This window comes from Siniperca chuatsi, linkage group LG4 (genome assembly GCF_020085105.1).
Source record: "Siniperca chuatsi isolate FFG_IHB_CAS linkage group LG4, ASM2008510v1, whole genome shotgun sequence".
Lineage (NCBI taxonomy): Eukaryota > Metazoa > Chordata > Actinopteri > Centrarchiformes > Sinipercidae > Siniperca > Siniperca chuatsi.
Genome location: NC_058045.1, coordinates 10,964,096 through 10,982,216, shown reverse-complemented (window position 1 = coordinate 10,982,216; position 18,121 = coordinate 10,964,096). Strand labels below are relative to the sequence as shown.

The 18,121-nt window shown below is 39.6% G+C and overlaps 3 protein-coding genes and 6 non-coding genes across 14 annotated transcripts; 1 reads left to right on the top strand and 8 right to left on the bottom strand.

Annotated features, from left to right (window-relative positions):
- Nucleotides 1-1,062: 1,062 nt before the first annotated feature.
- On the bottom strand, nt 1,063-7,086 carry rpl4 (ribosomal protein L4). 2 transcript variants are annotated; one of them, XM_044193969.1, is made up of 10 exons: nt 6,940-7,086; nt 6,050-6,221; nt 5,801-5,907; nt 5,402-5,540; nt 4,989-5,113; nt 4,446-4,575; nt 3,960-4,116; nt 1,582-1,665; nt 1,277-1,397; nt 1,063-1,186 (listed from the first exon to the last, which is right to left on the bottom strand). In XM_044193969.1, the coding sequence occupies exons 1-10, from the start codon at nt 6,940-6,942 to the stop codon at nt 1,115-1,117; spliced, it is 1,110 nt and encodes a 369-aa protein (XP_044049904.1). In that variant the 5' UTR covers nt 6,943-7,086; the 3' UTR covers nt 1,063-1,114. The 2 variants fall into 2 exon arrangements, 1 of the variants encoding a protein (XP_044049904.1); XR_006377754.1 differs by lacking the exons at nt 1,063-1,186; nt 1,277-1,397; nt 1,582-1,665 and adding exons at nt 3,150-3,273; nt 3,364-3,752 and having other exon boundaries at nt 6,940-7,085.
- Nucleotides 1,469-1,535, bottom strand: LOC122875623. Its single transcript, XR_006377858.1, has one exon. It is a non-coding gene; the product is annotated as a small nucleolar RNA SNORD18 (small nucleolar RNA).
- LOC122875618 lies at nt 1,746-1,816 on the bottom strand. Its single transcript, XR_006377853.1, has one exon. It is a non-coding gene; the product is annotated as a small nucleolar RNA SNORD18 (small nucleolar RNA).
- LOC122875622 lies at nt 3,556-3,622 on the bottom strand. The gene has a single exon (XR_006377857.1). It is a non-coding gene; the product is annotated as a small nucleolar RNA SNORD18 (small nucleolar RNA).
- On the bottom strand, nt 3,833-3,903 carry LOC122875617. Its single transcript, XR_006377852.1, has one exon. It is a non-coding gene; the product is annotated as a small nucleolar RNA SNORD18 (small nucleolar RNA).
- LOC122875628 lies at nt 5,195-5,294 on the bottom strand. Its single transcript, XR_006377863.1, has one exon. It is a non-coding gene; the product is annotated as a small nucleolar RNA SNORD16 (small nucleolar RNA).
- On the bottom strand, nt 5,606-5,705 carry LOC122875629. Its single transcript, XR_006377864.1, has one exon. It is a non-coding gene; the product is annotated as a small nucleolar RNA SNORD16 (small nucleolar RNA).
- On the top strand, nt 7,082-12,480 carry zwilch (zwilch kinetochore protein). Its single transcript, XM_044193959.1, has 19 exons — nt 7,082-7,254; nt 7,539-7,611; nt 7,790-7,832; nt 7,923-8,015; nt 8,415-8,554; nt 8,686-8,876; nt 9,019-9,098; nt 9,175-9,330; nt 9,493-9,564; nt 9,654-9,747; nt 9,831-9,883; nt 9,979-10,081; nt 10,181-10,260; nt 10,372-10,528; nt 10,681-10,709; nt 10,793-10,929; nt 11,023-11,118; nt 11,540-11,655; nt 11,766-12,480. The coding sequence occupies exons 1-19, from the start codon at nt 7,236-7,238 to the stop codon at nt 11,852-11,854; spliced, it is 1,821 nt and encodes a 606-aa protein (XP_044049894.1). The 5' UTR covers nt 7,082-7,235; the 3' UTR covers nt 11,855-12,480.
- Nucleotides 11,874-18,018, bottom strand: lctlb (lactase-like b). 5 transcript variants are annotated; one of them, XR_006377753.1, is made up of 16 exons: nt 17,681-18,018; nt 16,556-16,741; nt 16,256-16,416; nt 16,082-16,169; nt 15,853-15,962; nt 15,642-15,770; nt 15,396-15,491; nt 15,241-15,295; nt 14,986-15,147; nt 14,623-14,900; nt 14,354-14,480; nt 14,030-14,229; nt 13,798-13,861; nt 13,435-13,508; nt 12,839-12,883; nt 12,567-12,659 (listed from the first exon to the last, which is right to left on the bottom strand). XR_006377753.1 is itself a non-coding variant. In XM_044193963.1 (15 exons), exons 2-14 carry the CDS (start codon nt 16,680-16,682, stop codon nt 13,444-13,446), a joined length of 1,662 nt encoding a protein of 553 aa, XP_044049898.1. In that variant the 5' UTR covers nt 16,683-16,741; nt 17,681-18,018; the 3' UTR covers nt 11,874-12,659; nt 13,435-13,443. The 5 variants fall into 5 exon arrangements, 4 of the variants coding, with proteins under 4 accessions (XP_044049898.1, XP_044049895.1, XP_044049896.1 ...); XM_044193963.1 differs by lacking the exon at nt 12,839-12,883 and having other exon boundaries at nt 11,874-12,659; XM_044193960.1 differs by lacking the exon at nt 13,435-13,508 and having other exon boundaries at nt 11,874-12,659.
- Between the last annotated feature and the right edge of the window lie 103 nt (nt 18,019-18,121).

The following is an 18,121-nucleotide window of genomic DNA, read 5'->3' as shown; positions in this document are numbered from 1 at the left end:
TTTAAAAAGTAATTTAAAGTTAACATCTTCAAAACATGATAACCAGTGATGCCACAAGATTCACAAAACTGCAGCATGAGTCTTATACACCTGCATAAATACAGCGCTATGCTTTGACTGGGGTCTTAAAGAAAGCAGCAATTCTGCCTTTGTCTCCACATTGTCTCATTTTTTCTTGAAGTTGGTAAAACCACTGCATATGAACCATACATTGCTAGGCATTACATATAAATACTTTGAAGATAATGTTCTTATATCCATTTAGCTAACTAATGACTTCAACATTTGAACAAATAACACACCTGGAATATTTCTGAAGGCTTTGGTGACACCAGCGTCTTGGTTGTAGAAAGATTATGCACGGCCTTCTGCGTTGGATCCATCTGCGATTCCTCATCTTACCCTTAACCAGCGTCTTTCCCAGTAATGTTTTACTCAGCCTGTGCTGCAACCAGCTTAGTTTTTTTTTTTTTTTTTTTGCTTTCCGTCTGCACTTCAGACAAGTAAAAACACACAGAAGGATTCCCCTAAAGCGGCGGGGACGGTCTAAAAAGAGCTATGATTCCTACACTCTTCATACAATACGGATATAAAAACACCATCAAACATCCTTCAAGCTGAAATAAGCACTTGAACTTTCGCAATCGTTTCAATTCTTGTGTACAGTACCACTGGACTCAGCCTCTGACACCAACCCACGGTACAGCAACATGAGGCCTATTCTGACTACAACAAACCCCAGATCCTGGAGGTCCTCTATTGACTGGATTTGTATTACGTGCAAAATGTATGTTTATAAAAGGAGTACTAAATGGTTTTAAAAGTTGTGCAAGCAGTAGTTGTATATTTAGAGTACAAACCTAATGCCAAGTGAAATTATTTTTAATTATTGAACAATTATTTGGGCTATATTGCAGGCCTGCCTGAAAAGCCATCTTTTCTAATAACCAAATTATTTAAATCATGACAAATGCTGCTCAACCTGTAGGCTTGTCCTTACAGCACGAGCAAACTAAAATCTTTGTTACCTTATGCGAAATAAATAGTCTGGTAAATCAAAAATTTGAAACAACTGATTTATTTATCACTGATCACCAGTCTGTTAAGTATAGATTTATGCCTTGGGTTTGGCAGGTGCTCCCTTCTTTCCAGGCTTCTTCTTGGGTTTCAGCATCTTGGCCTTGATCTATGGAGAGAACAAACAAGATTTTAAAATCACAACCAACAATTACAGTCCACAGTCTTTGCTTCCAGCTTGAATTGTTTAGGTTCTCACCACAGGGTCATGCTTGAGGATGGCATGACGTCTTGCTGTCTTGGCATAAGGGTTCAATTTGAGCATTATCCTCAAGTTCTTCAGAGGATTCTTCTTCAGTACTCTGCGGTTGATCTTCTTGCTGTAATGACAATATAACCCAGTCTTAACAACGCAAACTTCTGCTGAACTGCAAGTTGGTAATAAACTTTGTCGCTCAGGACTCCATAATAATCAGGGTTCAGAAACACGGACCTGAAGTGGAACATCATCATAGTTGACAAGCTGAAACAAAATTTAAAGAACTGAAAGTGGGCCATGCTTACTTAGGCGTACGAAGAGCTTTCTGGATCTCCTCACTCTTCAGAATCCTGCTCAGGTCTGTGTTGGTCATCTTGTGCATGGGCAGGCTGGAATAAATAAGCCATTAAGAATTTAATTCCTCATTTGAAATGATGGAAATAATAAACTTACAAGTCTTATATTGCACAAACTCAGAACTTCTTAAATATCACACAGTTTCAAAAACACGGACCATGAAGTGGAAGCTCATCACCATAATGTGATCAACACCAGCTTTACTTGTGCTACAATAAATTGCTTTCTTAAATACTCACTTGTAGCCGACCTTCAGGGAAGCAGGTTTACGCCAGGTGCCGTACAGCTCATCCAGCTTGCGGAAAGCACTCTCAGTCCAGATGCAGAAGCGTCCAACGTGACCACCAGGGGCGAGCCTCAGGAGGTTCAGTTTGTTCACATTCTGCAGAGTGATGCCTTCATAATACAGTACAATAATTTAACATTCACCAGGTTGAGTGTTATCTTGTTGCTTCTTTTAAAAAGTAATTTAAAGTTAACATCTTCAAAACATGATAACCAGTGATGCCACAAGATTCACAAAACTGCAGCATGAGTCTTATACACCTGCATAAATACAGCGCTATGCTTTGACTGGGGTCTTAAAGAAAGCAGCAATTCTGCCTTTGTCTCCACATTGTCTCATTTTTTCTTGAAGTTGGTAAAACCACTGCATATGAACCATACATTGCTAGGCATTACATATAAATACTTTGAAGATAATGTTCTTATATCCATTTAGCTAACTAATGACTTCAACATTTGAACAAATAACACACCTGGAATATTTCTGAAGGCTTTGGTGACACCAGCGTCTTGGTTGTAGAAAGATTATGCACGGCCTTCTGCGTTGGATCCATCTGCGATTCCTCATCTTACCCTTAACCAGCGTCTTTCCCAGTAACGTTTTACTCAGCCTGTGCTGCAACCAGCTTAGTTTTTTTTTTTTTTTGCTTTCCGTCTGCACTTCAGACAAGTAAAAACACACAGAAGGGATTCCCCTAAAACGGCGGGGACGGTCTAAAAAGAGCTATGATTCCTACACTCTTCATACAATACGGATATAAAAACACCATCAAACATCCTTCAAGCTGAAATAAGCACTTGAACTTCGCAATCGTTTCAATTCTTGTGTACAGTACCACTGGACTCAGCCTCTGACACCAACCCACGGTACAGCAACATGAGGCCTATTCTGACTACAACAAACCCCAGATCCTGGAGGTCCTCTATTGACTGGATTTGTATTACGGGCAAAATGTATGTTTATAAAAGGAGTACTAAATGGTTTTAAAAGTTGTGCAAGCAGTAGTTGTATATTTAGAGTACAAACCTAATGCCAAGTGAAATTATTTTTTAATTATTGAACAATTATTTGGGCTATATTGCAGGCCTGCCTGAAAAGCCATCTTTTTCTAATAACCAAATTATTTAAATCATGACAAATGCTGCTCAACCTGTAGGCTTGTCCTTACAGCACGAGCAAACTAAAATCTTTGTTACCTTATGCGAAATAAATAGTCTGGTAAATCAAAAATTTGAAACAACTGATTTATTTATCACTGATCACCAGTCTGTTAAGTATAGATTTATGCCTTGGGTTTGGCAGGTGCTCCCTTCTTTCCAGGCTTCTTCTTGGGTTTCAGCATCTTGGCCTTGATCTATGGAGAGAACAAACAAGATTTTAAAATCACAACCAACAATTACAGTCCACAGTCTTTGCTTCCAGCTTGAATTGTTTAGGTTCTCACCACAGGGTCATGCTTGAGGATGGCATGACGTCTTGCTGTCTTGGCATAAGGGTTCAATTTGAGCATTATCCTCAAGTTCTTCAGAGGATTCTTCTTCAGTACTCTGCGGTTGATCTTCTTGCTGTAATGACAATATAACCCAGTCTTAACAACGCAAACTTCTGCTGAACTGCAAGTTGGTAATAAACTTTGTCGCTCAGGACTCCATAATAATCAGGGTTCAGAAACACGGACCTGAAGTGGAACATCATCATAGTTGACAAGCTGAAACAAAATTTAAAGAACTGAAAGTGGGCCATGCTTACTTAGGCGCACGAAGAGCTTTCTGGATCTCCTCACTCTTCAGAATCCTGCTCAGGTCTGTGTTGGTCATCTTGTGCATGGGCAGGCTGGAATAAATAAGCCATTAAGAATTTAATTCCTCATTTGAAATGATGGAAATAATAAACTTACAAGTCTTATATTGCACAAACTCAGAACTTCTTAAATATCACACAGTTTCAAAAACACGGACCATGAAGTGGAAGCTCATCACCATAATGTGATCAACACCAGCTTTACTTGTGCTACAATAAATTGCTTTCTTAAATACTCACTTGTAGCCGACCTTCAGGGAAGCAGGTTTACGCCAGGTGCCGTACAGCTCATCCAGCTTGCGGAAAGCACTCTCAGTCCAGATGCAGAAGCGTCCAACGTGACCACCAGGGGCGAGCCTCAGGAGGTTCAGTTTGTTCACATTCTGCAGAGTGATGCCTTCATAATACAGTACAATAATTTAACATTCACCAGGTTGAGTGTTATCTTGTTGCTTCTTTTAAAAAGCAATTAAAAAAAGTTTATAAAACAGCAGCATGGAGTCTTATTACATAACTGCATAAATACAGAGCTATGTAATGACTGGGGTCTTAAAGAAAGCAGTGATTCTGCCTTTGTCTCCACATTGTCCCATTTTATTCTTCAAGCTGGTAAAACCCACCACATATGAACCATACATTGCTAGGCATTAAATAAAGACTTAAGATAATGTTCCGATATCCATTTAGCTAACAGTAATGACTTCAACATTTAAACAAATAACACACCTGGGATATTTCTGAAGGCTTTGGTGACACCAGCGTCTTGGTTGTAGATGATGCATGGTCCTCTGCGTTGGATACGTCTGCGATTCCTCATCTTACCCTTACCAGCACGCATGCGCTGAGAGGCGTAGACCTGAGAAGAGAAAGTTTATTATTTCAATATACCATTAAACAAAGAAACCTAGTAATACCTAATAAATATACTAAACCTAAGCAGTCACCACATGCAGAGGAACTGTTCCCAAGTGATCCTTCTGAAACTAACAAGTTCAGTCTGAGGTTTTAATGCCCCACTCCATATTACACATATGAATTAGATAACAGATGCTAGGCATCTTTCCCAGTCACGCTCTACTCAGCCTGTGCTTCAACTAAAATTGACGGGCCTATGTATAAAAAGACATGAATTCCTACACTCTTCACACAATATGGATACAAACACCATCAAAAATCCTTCAAGCTTAAATCAGCACTTTAACTTCATAATTGTTGTGTTTAAGTTTCAAATCATGTGTTCCTTAATGGAGTGCTGAGAACTTTGATTACCTTCTTGATGTCATTCCAGGCTTTAAGCTTCTTCAGCAGGAGCACTGCCTCCTTGGTCTTCTTGTAGCCCTCAACTTTGTCTTCAACAACCAGTGGGACCTCAGGGATTTCCTCAATGCGGTGTCCTGACAAAAGACCATTATATCAACCAAAGATCCACATTCAACCTTCTTGTGACTGTTAAAGACTATAGTGTTCTCAGACCTTGCTCAGAATTTAACACACATCAGCTCCCTGTGACAGCTTAGAGACAGCAGGCAACTGTCACTGTTCACAGGATCAGACGCAAATTACACCATCATGGCAAGTCAAATGTTAAGCTGAACTTTAAAATGTTAATTATAATATTTCATTATAATTTTTTTTTTTTCTCCTTGTTACACAAGTTTTGTCCTCAAGTTTTTGGAGCTTACCTTTGGACATCACAAGTGCAGGAATAGCAGAGGCAGCCACGGCAGAGCAAATGGCATAACGCTTCTGGGTTGTGTTGATCCTGCGGTGCCAGCGGCGCCAGGTTTTGGTGGGGGCAAACATGCGTCCTCCACGACACATCTAGACCAAAGTCAAGGAGGTTTGACAACTCCTGAAGTAACTTAAGTACTAAAGTACCCAATACCTGCTCAGACTCTGTTGTTCATCAGCCATCTGTGCCAGCATATGACAGCAGGCATTCTGTCACTGGTCACAGAGTCAGACGCAAATTACACCATCACTGCAAGTCTGTTGTTTCAGTTTTAGTTTGCCTCGGCACATACAGCATTATAAAAAGTGACAAAAAAAATGTAAAGTTTCAATTCTGGTCAAAAGGATACATTTCCAAAAGCACCCTGGCCCGAGCGGTGAGTACCACCACCTCTCACACGAGGGATACGGGCCACAGCTCTTCCTGTACCCCAGGACTCTGCACTGGTTTGGTGGCCTGAAATTAACATGTACAATTATACACCTAAATTACAGACAACAAAATACATCAGATTTGTGAACATATGAGCTCAATTGCAATCTTAAACTGTGGATGACAAACCTTAACATGCCAGTTCAAGACAGACAAATACACTCACCTGCCAGTTCACTGACTGCATAAGGCTGGCGACTGTTCTTGCGCATGTTGGTGTGAACAAAATTCACAACATCAGGGCGAATTGGAGCCTTGAACACAGCAGGCATGACAACATTCTTGCCTGCGGATTCTCCTTTCTCGGAATAAACCGAAATCAGGGGTCGTGCACAGGCCTAGGAAGCAAAATAGACAACACTGAGCTTCAGGCAGGTACACAATGTTGAATTTGAGAAAGTAATACTCTATAAGATGCAGTAGCCCTGTGAGAATAATTTCAATTCTTATACAACGTAACAAGATGTATTGAGAACAAGCATCACATCCAGCATGTGCGGGCAGATAGCCTGCTTTAAAGTCTGATTTAACTCGATGCGACTGGTGTGTTAAAGTAAATCCAACTCCCACTTGAATAGCAACAGAGGCTGTTCAGTAACATCACGTATTCTGACAAATTCACCAAGAAATCCGCGGCTGTTGGCCTTATCTTAGCTCGATTCTGCTAACGTGACTTCGCAAGCCACTTTTAAACTTGTTCACCCATTGTAGATGGCGTTTACGCTGTTGAGAATAAATACACTTGAATGCCACGAGTAGTATCTACATTTTATAGATGCCATGTAAATATGCGACATCTGCTACTTGCTTGTTCCTGATCCACCAGTGAATCGACAACCACACGTGTAACTGGGTTGAACTACTTTAGCTGCTCGTCCAAAATGGCTCCTCGTGTTAGCTTCGCTAGCCGGGAGCGTTCCAACTAATAACCCTATCAAATCTGAACTTCAGCTGCCCACAGATAGAAAATATGGGCTTATTTCATAAGTACAAACAACGAGATAAACCCCGCGTATTATTTACCACGATAATAACGATATGAGTGCAATTTCTTACCATTTTCGGTAATTTCTTTTCGGCTCGCCGGGAACCACGCTCCACTCGCTATGGCGGCCACAGTAAAAAAGGAAGTTAGTAAATTTCCCTATATGCTTTATGCCTCCGCCTCGACGAATATCACTTCCGTCGACAGATTTTTTTCCACCATTGTTTTGCTTACCACAAAGAAACACACATGATAAAATTTTTTTGAATGTAATGAACAATTTCGTTAGCATTTTCAATCAAATTTTCACGGCAAAACAAAACCACCTTAAAGTTGGTTGCTACAGCTGGGACTATTTCTTTACGCCATGTTGGCGCAGGATAAACGTAAAGGCCGAACTATTTTCTTACTAATATTTAAAAAAAAATATTATTTAATTTGTTGAAAATTTCCAGTGTATGTGTGGTGATATTATTTATTCACTTTGCTGACTTCATTTATGAATTTCTGTTATGTAAACCTTTAATGATAACGTGATCACCTGTGACCTCATGACGCCCGAGTGAGCGCGCGAATGTCAAAATATCAACAGTAGCAAACCAAACTTCACCACAGCAGTCTGTTAAACGCTGTTAACTTTTATTGTCTCCACACTGTTTGTCTGTAACAGGATATCTCTTCCATACTTTTGCAATGGGCTCAAAGGTGATATCTAGTGCTAAGGAGTTTTACAGTATTCTTCGGTGAGTTTACTTTTGGATGTTAAACGTTACAGCTAAACGTCAAATTAACGCCAGGCAGTGGATGAGTTGTCAGCCTTTAGCTTATGTTCATTATTTAATTGCTTCAATAAGCACTAGCTACGTATCTTGGCGATGTAAGCTTAATTTCTGTTGTGTTATGTGTGTCGTTTGGTCGAAGGTCTTTTCAAGATGAGGAAAGCAATGATCCATGTACATACGAGGTAATTTCATTTTACGTAAAATTGGTCGCAATTTGGTGTATCTATCTATGTTATGGTAATGATTTTGATACAGTATCTGTTGGGTTTCAGGAGGACATCCAAATGTTAAAGATGAATGGAGGCAGAATCCCTGTGCTGAATATGTACTATGGCAACCAGCCAGTCTTCATCTGTGAAAAAGCTGTGAGTAATGTTAATGCTGTGACTTATTAAATATATTCAGGGTGGCTGCAAGCCCTAGAGAAATATTACTGTGTAATATGTAAATTAAATCAATGAACACACCGTCTTGCATTTTAGAGTTTCATGATTCTGCTGATACATCACCAGCTGCTTAGGATTTTTTGACATGCTAATGTTGGTATGAGATGGTGCACATTCAGTTCAATACCATGCAGTATACTCCACTAGCCCCGAATTTCAGTTCAGTTGTCATTATTGTGTATTACAACCATGCACCAGTGTAAAAGCAAGGGATATAACTCAAGATACCTGTGGTTACCTTTTTTTCATACAGTCTTATTAAAAAGCCCTCACTAATGCTCACCATTGGACCATGGCTTTATTTCTTGATTTCACAAGGTTCCAAAAATAAATGAACCTGATGATCAACAAATGACTGAAACATCAAACTGCACTGATGCTGATGATGCTGAAGATGATGATGCCATTGCACTCCAGACAGAACTGGGCCCCGAGCCGCTCACAATCATGAAAGCAAGGTGACCAATGCTAAGAAGTAGAAGAACACTTAAATCCAAATTAAGCAAGTGCTAGTAGGATTATATAACCTGTGTATCTAATACAATGTAGATGACAATCAAAATGTAGTGTTTTCTTTCTCTTTTCATAGGCAGTTGCTGTCTTGGTACACATTATCTCAAAATGCTAACGTGTCAGCTGTGAATGACAACCCTGCCTTACACCCTCTGTGGGTGCGAAGTGACATGTCTGATCCAGCTGGAACAACCTGGTTTGGAGCTGAAACAGTCTGCATGGGCAATAAAGTATCTGGTGTCAAATTATACTCTGTTACCTGCAAAGGTATAGTGCAAATGCTTCATACCTCTTTGAATAACCCATCCCTGAAACACTATCAGTATAGTGAATATTTGTTTTTAATTAACTCCTGTGTGATTTCGATGTTCCTGGCATTTGTTTTTTATTCCAAAATAAATTTGGTTAGGCTCAACTGTGGACAAAAGATCTCTCATAACCTTGGACGAGCTTAAACAAGAGCACAAGAAAAGGCATCACCTATCCCCGGTAAGCGAGTGTGCATCCTTTCTTGTAAGTCAGTGTGAATGAATGTTCATTCACTTACATCTTTCAATGCTTCCAGATTGTGATTAAAGGCAGTGCCAGGTTCACCTTGTTTGGTTCCACTGTTGTTGAAAACACCATGATTGAGTCACAGAGTAGTGTGACAGTGGATTTCAAATGGAGCCATGTGGAGAGTATTCTTGAGACCCCACCCCTGTCCTCTACAGCAACACTGGTAAGCACCAGTAATTCACACTCAAAACGTACTCTTTCTCTACCTTAAATACTTACTTTTTAGATGTATAAAGTTTTAATTTCATTTAATAATACCATTTAACATACAAAATAAAGTATTACATTTTGTGTACTTGCCTTGTTTATCTTTGTTCACATGCAGAATATCAAAGTTGCCAGCGGGGACATGAGGAGCCCAATGTTCGAGATGTACAGGGAGCTAGAGTTTCTTCAGGTTTTTGTCCCACAGTAATCTGAGATGAATGACCGTGAGTATCAGTACACAAATAAACCATTAAATATATCAGATTCCTGTTATTTCAGACTCTTGCAGATGGTTTGAGAACTGGTGAGACTGAATGGATGGAACCGTTGGAAAGCACATCAGCTATACATCTCATCAAGGCCTTCCTAGAAGGTATCTGCTTTGTTAAATCTAACTATCTAATCTAGCTAACAGGTAGTTAAGAAGATTGTTATCTTTTTTTATTCTTCTTTCAGAGCTTCAGAGCACTTCAAAGACACTACCGGACCAGGCTGCAAAAAAAGCTGAGGTATGATAGTGTTAAAATCAAGGGACTTTTCACAAATTCATTTATTTCAGAATAAATTTGTTAGCTTTCTTGCTTCTTCATCTTTTTTCTTTAAGACCACAAAGCTGAAGCCTGAGACGGACACTCCCATTTTCAACTCTCTCTTGGAACGAGGCGATTTGGATTTTGTGGAGCAGCTGTGGGTTCGGATGAGAAAGAGTGAGTCAATTCCTCTATTGAGGAAACTAGGATTCATTTGATTTAGCATTACAAACAGACAGTGACAACCATTTTCCTCCATGTTGTTTTTCATTACAGGTGTGACTTCATATCAAGACATCGGAGACTGCCTGAAATTGGTCATTGAAGCTCTAAGATATGGTGACATCAAACCCTGGGTATGAAATGATGCAGCTTCTGAAAACTGTTTATCACTGAGAAAAGATTGAGGGTTGTTGTGTGTGAAGTTTATTTTTTTGTTTTGTTTTGTTTTGTTTCACCTCCTCCAGATTCACAGAGACAGCAGCAGCTCCCTCAGCAAGCTCATCCTGCAGTCCTACCACCAGCAGATCGATCACGTGTCTCTCACAGGTGTCACCCCTGTCCACATGCTGCTAGAGATGGGTCTGGACAAGATGAGAAAGGACTACATTAACTACCTTATTGGTAACCTTTTATTGTCACCCTGTATAACTCTATGTCCTTTACATGTGATTACAGTAATATTTAACCTCATTGCATATGAGTCATTAAGCACAAACTTTGCTTTGATATTCAACTATTTGCAACGGTTTCTATTTTTATTTTATTTTTTTCAGGTGAAGAATTGACAACTCTAAACCACTTGGTAAGTTTAAGACTATTTTACTGACAACAGGTTACAAATGACTGTTAACAAAATATTCTGAATTTGTATATTTTACTCTGTAGTGTTATTACCTGAGCACAGAGGTTGATCTGCAAGAGCAAGTGATCCGACTCAGAAAACTGCACCATCTGCTGGAAATAATTGTGACCTGCAGTACTTTCCTGGGTTTGCCCTACGACCGGCTCTTCCTTCTCACACAGTAAATCAATATGGCTTTTTCCAGTGATGTGTGAGTGTGCAAAATGTACTTTCCTAAAGATGTCATTAAAGTAGACAATTTCATTTCTCATAGATCATGTTTGCAGCACTACAAAACATACCCATACGATGAGGAGCATGAATTCAAACTGCAAATCAAACCAGCGCTGATCAGCCATTTCTACCAGAAGTAAGGAATACAACCCTTTGAGCACTAACTGCTTCATTACATCCAAAGAAAACTGTAAACACATAAGCACATTTGTGCTTAGCAGTTCAACTAGAGAAAGGTATTGGGGGCCATTTTGTACCTTTAGTCGGGTATGAAACTTGCCTAAGTTGTTTGACAGAAGCAAGTCAATGGTATTCAGAGGTGCTCATGAGGTTCGTTATGCTCAGTATTGTGAGGCGTACATTTGCTTTCACACTGTGAAAGTGCCTGCCTGCTTCCAAATACAGCTGTAGTGATTCAAACCCACCATATGCTGGGTTTTTTTTTTAAGCATTCACAACAGCATTTAGAGCTGCCTAATATGCGCCATAAAAGTGCCAACTGCAAAGTTTTAACAGGGGCTATTGTCTCATCCCTCATGTTTATGTGTGTTCCACAGAGAGCACCCAGTAGTGTGGGGGGTTGAAGTTTCCAGTGGCCACGGCCCTCGTGAGGTCAGGACATCCTTACAGCTCAGTGACAGACCCCTGATTGATCATGTCATCTTTGAAACAGGTGATCTTTATGCACCACTCCAAATATAGTACATGCCATGTAGCGATTAGTGGTTACTATCCCAGTGAAGTACAGATAACATTTTTCTTCTTTGACTGTCCTGTGTTTAGATTACCCAAATGAAACAGTGAATGGGGACAGTGAGGATCCCGCCTTCTTCTCCACCATGGTGTGCTGCAGTCTCGTCAACTTTGCATGAATTTACACAGAGCACAATGTAACAACAAAGGAGGTGTTTATTGTCATGTTTGATATTCTCATCAGCAATTAACACGTTTTAAAATGGAAGAAGAACGAGCCAGATGACCTTTATACTGCATCACAAAGTGTACAGGGACCACTAAAGGGCTTTCTGTAATATACTGTATTGTTGTCAAATGTTTTAAATGAACAACTTTCAGTCCTTTGTATGTATGTTCTGTGACGCTGTCATGGGTTTTCTAATCGCATCTTTATTATCACATTTTCTGAATTTTTGTTCAGTGTAGCAGTTAAAAGACATTTTGAAGAGTTTTTTTGCCAAACAAATGAACCAAATGAAAACACAAAGTACAATAGATCACAAGGGCAGTTTGCAATGGTAATATTCCACAGCAATATTGTAATAAGAAAATCCAACATGTTGCAGGGCTGTCCACACTGTTTGAGTGCCTGGTACTAAATTCATTATTATTGGCTAAACCAATGTTTTTACAGCAAACACTGTATGCACATCAAATTAATGAAGTCACTAATTTCTCTTGAAATTCAGTTCAAATACTGTATTTATGTTCACACATGATCCATTAAAGATGCCCTTACAATATGAGCGTGTGCGTGTGTGTATAGCTTGTGTGTCTGTGTGTGTTGATGTTTGTGATTGTAAACATGCACACCGAGAGCTCCTTTCTAGTTCCGCCTCCGCAGCAGGAACATAAGGAATATGGCACTGAGCAAAATAGAGAGTGTGCACACAGTGGGAACAACGATCTCAGTTACCATCTCCATGTGGCTGGTCAAAGGGTCTGCAAAGCACACATACACACACACACACATTAACAACTCACTAGCATTGTTATGTAGTTCAGACACTGCTTATAAAGCGAGTAATGATGCTCAAGCACAGCACTCAAAGGGTTAATATTTTTCCCCTAGATCAAATCATCTTTTATCTGATTTATAGTGAGCATGAGTGATTCCTTACCATGTATAAGTCTTAGAATATTGGCAGCAGTACTCCGCTGTTCCTCTAATAAAAAAAGAGAAAGTACTCAGAGTTGATTAACAGCACTTTAACCCTTTGAGAACTGCATACAGCTAATGGGGAATATTTCAAAAAGCAGCATTTGCACCACAGCCAGATAACTTTTAAAAATCAAATCTTCTGAAATGTTATTACCAGTCAACTGGCATGGCTGAATCATGTTCCTAAACTTCATGTTGAAGTATTGTTTTCTAAATTCAGTTCAGATCTGTCATAGACAGTTTCACTGGTTTTATGTTATCTGGGTAAATTTATAATCCTGCTTTGTGAAATACCCCATGGGCACAAGTCCACAGATAAGCTTTATGCTTACTGAGTTTCTGTCAAAGCTGGTGTGAAAACAAAAGGGCTGTTCTTTTAGATTAGATTTAAGCACACCAGTAAAACAAAGTTGGACACAGTATACAGGGAGTATAAGCTTGTTTCAGAGGCATGTCTTAGTGTTAAACTGCAGAGGCTTAATTCTGTTAGTCAGATTTAAAACCACACAATCACAAAGCAACAACAAAAAAACAACATTAATGGAAAACATATACCCTCAAGTTCTAAACTTCATCATGCACTGGCCAAACCTTTGGCATTTCTGCATGTTCCTTGGCTTTTCTTCTAGCTGGAGGGGCAAACAAAAAAGATATCTCAGATATTCTGTTAGAGATTTTTCTTTATTATGTTTTATATTTCCATCATTCTTATTTAACTAATCATTTGTTCATGTGTTTTCTGAGGTTCTTAAGAACAGCAACACATATTCAAGTCAAATTATAATTTATGATATTTGTATTTAAAAACTATTGACACGTTTTTGATATTTAGGTCAGAATCTTTGTTTGTTTACCCCAGCTAGTTGTTCACCTCTGATCACTGATAAACATGGTCAGGGATGTTATAGACGAACTGACCTGCAGCTAGGAGCTGGTTGCTAGAAGAACAGGTCTCAATAGCCTTTCTCCTCCAGTTCTCAACCTGTGGAGGTTTACAATACAACCAAATACCATCACTGAAATTATTTTTGTGGCACAGTCGAGCATTGACCAAGTCATCTTAATGTATTAGTTTCAGAAGAATATCTGACAAGTTTGTGTGGAAAGGCTTAGATGTAGGACTTTATAGTGACCGCCTTGTGCCTCTTACCTCTCTCTGATTGGGAAATCCATTGGAGCTGATAATGCGTTTGTAAAACTGGACAGAAGCTTTGGGATAGCGAGGCTTGTTTTTGTTCCTGAAGTCCACATAGTACAAGCCAAACCTCTCGGAGTAGCCTTCATCCCACTCAAACTTGTCTAGCAGGGACCATGCAGTGTAGCCCTTCACATTGACTCCATCTTTGATAGCTGAGTGACACCACAGAGAACAGACAAAGAGTTGACCACAAAAACTGGATTAGACTTTGAATACATTTGCTCCTAATTACCAAACAAATGAAATGCACATGTGCTTATGTATGTGCTCATTCACCTTTCAGCATCTCATTAATGTAGTCTTTATAATACTGTATCCTCCAGTCATCACACAGCTCTGTGCACAACATCTTCTCAGAGACTCCATTCTCAGTCACATAAATCAATGGGTTTCCATACTGAGTCTAGATGGGGAACAAATCAATATGATGTGCAATAAGTTGTTTTAATATAATTTAACTAGGATTGCAGTGTGCTAAGATAATTCAAGGTACAGCACAAAAGTCAACAAGCCTGTTCTGCATCATTCACTACACCATAAGTCACCTTGACAAAGTTGAGCAGACGTCTGAAACCCCAAGGCACAGAGTAGAGCCACTCAGACCCGGGGTCAGGCCATCGTGGGTCAACCAGCTCAGCCAGGTCACGGTCAGTGAAGTAACTGCTGCTGCTACGACCTGATGGGTTGTTCTTTTGGGTGATGTAGCGGGTGGTGAAATGACCAATGCCGAGGAAGTCACAGGTCCCCTTGATGTAGCTCTTCTCTTGCGGGGAAAATGTGGGCAGGCGAGACGTCCCGAGCCCCTGTTGGACACTCTTCCTTCCTGCACACACAATAACAAGTAGTGATTAGTTAATTCCCCAATGACCAATATTACTTCAGGATGAACTGTTTACAATTTAATTTACCAATGAAGTCTTTCATCACTTGAGGGTAGTCTCCATGAAAGATGGGTGTGGCAAACCAGCCCAGGTAGAACTGGACATATCTCTCAGCTGCTTCAATGTCTTTCTGGTTGCTGATATCCACCGGCTCTCCCCAATCTCCAGACAGAGAGATGCCGACCAGACCTGCAGATGTGAACAGCAGCTCTCAACACTAAGACAGACCATACTGTTGAGATGCAAATATCGAATTTAAGTCAATATGTTAACCTTGTTTACCTTTTTGTTTTCCCCTCCATTGTGTATCATAACTGTGCCAAACTTTAGCATGCGCCTATGAAAAAGATAGTATGAATATGATTTACATTTCAGTTCAAAGTGGCACATTAATTGCTAAGTGTTTTTAATAACTGAATATATATTTATTCTCCTACCTTGATTATGTGATGGGCAGCTCTGTATGCCCCTGTTCCTCTCAGCCTCAGTCCAGGAGCATGTTCACCTGTCTCGTAGCCTTCAACTGCTACAGACTGAAGCAGATTAGCAGATTATTAGTAATAGTAATAGTTGATAATAGTACTTTCAGTAACTGGTATTCATCCAAGCACTCTGATAAAAAAATGTATATGTTACAAGGTAGGTGTAAATGTAAACCTGCTAGAAATGTATTTTGAACCTACCCATGGATTGTTAAAAGTGATCCAGTACTTGACTCGGTTGCCAAATCTTTCAAAGCACAGGTTAGCAAATTCATTGAAATGATTGACCATGCTTATATTCTGCCATCCACCATATTTCTCTTGTAACACCTAGAAAAGCAAAGAGTACAGTAAGAAGAATAGTGTTGTAATAAAGCTGAAGTTAGGTATTATCAATATTTTGTATACCAACCTGTGGAAGATCCCAGTGATACAGAGTAACAACGGGAGTGATCTTGTTCTCCAGCAGGTGGTCAATCAGTTCACTGTAGTACTGTATTCCTTTTTCATTTATATGGTCAGCTGCAAATGGTATTAAAGAGTAGATAATTCCTCAGCTTTAGCAGGTAACAAATTCATATTATATTATACATATTAAATGTATCATATATGCCAGGCTAGAATTAACAACAGTTACTCACACTTTATGCCAGTGGGGATGAGTCTAGGCCAGGATATGGAGAAGCGATAGTGGTTAAGCTTCAGCTCCTTTATCAAAGAAACATCATCCTGCACAGCACACACACAATATTTAGATTTCCTTTTCCATGCCTCTGTTACTCTCCATATCTCTCAGACACACTACCCCTGATCACCTTGACTTTGTGGTAGCCTTCACAAGAGGAATCCCCTGTTTCATTTTGTTGGATTTTGCCTTTCTTATGGCTGAACACGTCCCAGATGCTCAGTCCTTTTCCATCTTTGTCCCAGGCTCCTTCTGTTTGATAGGCTGAACTGCCGGCACCCCACGAAAATCCTAATAAATACAACATTGGCAACAACCATTCAACTCTGAGTTAGATGACATGTTCTTAGGAGGGATAATATCATTAGTTACTAAATAATTAAAATGCACTGCATCTATCCCACTGTACAAAAGAACAAGTTGCATTTACCAGCTGGAAAAGTGCCATAATAGAAGGAGCTGTGGTCGTTCTTTGTCCAGTCGAAGTCCTCAGCCGAAGACAGACACAGCACCAACATAAACACATGACACACACTGATTGCACAGCGGGGCAGCATGGTACTCCTTAGCCTGCAGCACAGTCACGGTCTGGTTCTGTCCAGTCCCTCAGTGACGTCTGCACACAGATGAAAATCATTTAGCATCACCACTTCATCGCAATAACAAGCTTGGTCTTGGAGCAAACATGTTGTTCCAAGACCCATATACACACATGCTTACAATCCTCTTAAAACAAATGTCTAAATCAGTAACAGAAAGAATTTGAATATGATCACAATAAACTGTCATCAAACAGTCTGAAAGCATCCAATGTGGACTACGGGGGGTCCCGCATCCCTAATGCAGAGCCAAATACCCCTTTTCAAACTCAATGGAGTGTGAGCTCATCTTGCTGAGGCAGACAGAACCCATACAAACTATGGTTTCACCTCTGTAAGCAAAGTTAATGTTAGAGAGGTTGATATATTTACAGTGCACAATCACATGACAGTGGATGAACCTTTCCACACATATAGACTAAATGTGAATATGGGAACTTTCATAACCTCATCATTTGATATATGTTATAAGGAAATTAATGCTATTTGTTACATTGTCATGGTTAATGTCCAGATTTTAATGCTCACAGCTCTCAGAAAATAAACATGATTCTCTTTATAAATAATTTAAATTCCAGGTGTTCAGGAGCATCGTATCACATTTCATCAGTCTCATAGTCTAACATGCCTGCAATCAGTGTAATAGGATTGATCATATAATGCAAAATTGAAGACACTGCACTATGATAAATTTGAGAATTTTAAATCAGAAATATGGCAATGCTTAGTCATATAATCTAAAACAATCTAGTGTTCCTGCAATTATGAATACTAATTGTAATACACATTCCTGGCCATGTCTGCCAGTTTTTTCCCAGATATATAATATTCTCCATTTTTGTTTCAGTATTCCTTCTGCAAATTATTATTCTCAATCACTAGTGCAAAATCCATCATCATCACTCTGTAAAATTTTATTCACAATAGCAAATGTACTGAATAAGATGTCCAATTACCTGTGTACCTTATACAGAATTCATTTGCAGCAGGTGTGTGTGCTGAGCCCAAGTCCCTGGGTGAATGGGAGTTCTCCTGGAACAGCAGACCACGTAGAAAGCTGTATATATCTATTGGGGCAATCTCTATTGTATGTTGCCTGTTGTAGCACCACCCTTCTCCAGAGCTGTCCCTGCTGTCAGTGTGAAAGCTGGCCTTATTGTGAGGCTCACTGTATTGTTTTAGCTGTTTAGAAAATGCTGAATGGTTTGCTTGTGGAAAGTGTTTGCACTGCATTACCCATTCGCCTGGGTCAGGTTAGAACAATTTTATATAGGTATTACCTTAATTGAGTATCTGAGAGGGTAACAAAAAAAAAGATTTATTCTCTTATTGCCCATAAGTAAACATTGATTACATCTGAAAAACATTACTGTATGTTGGGAGGCAGGTTGGCATAA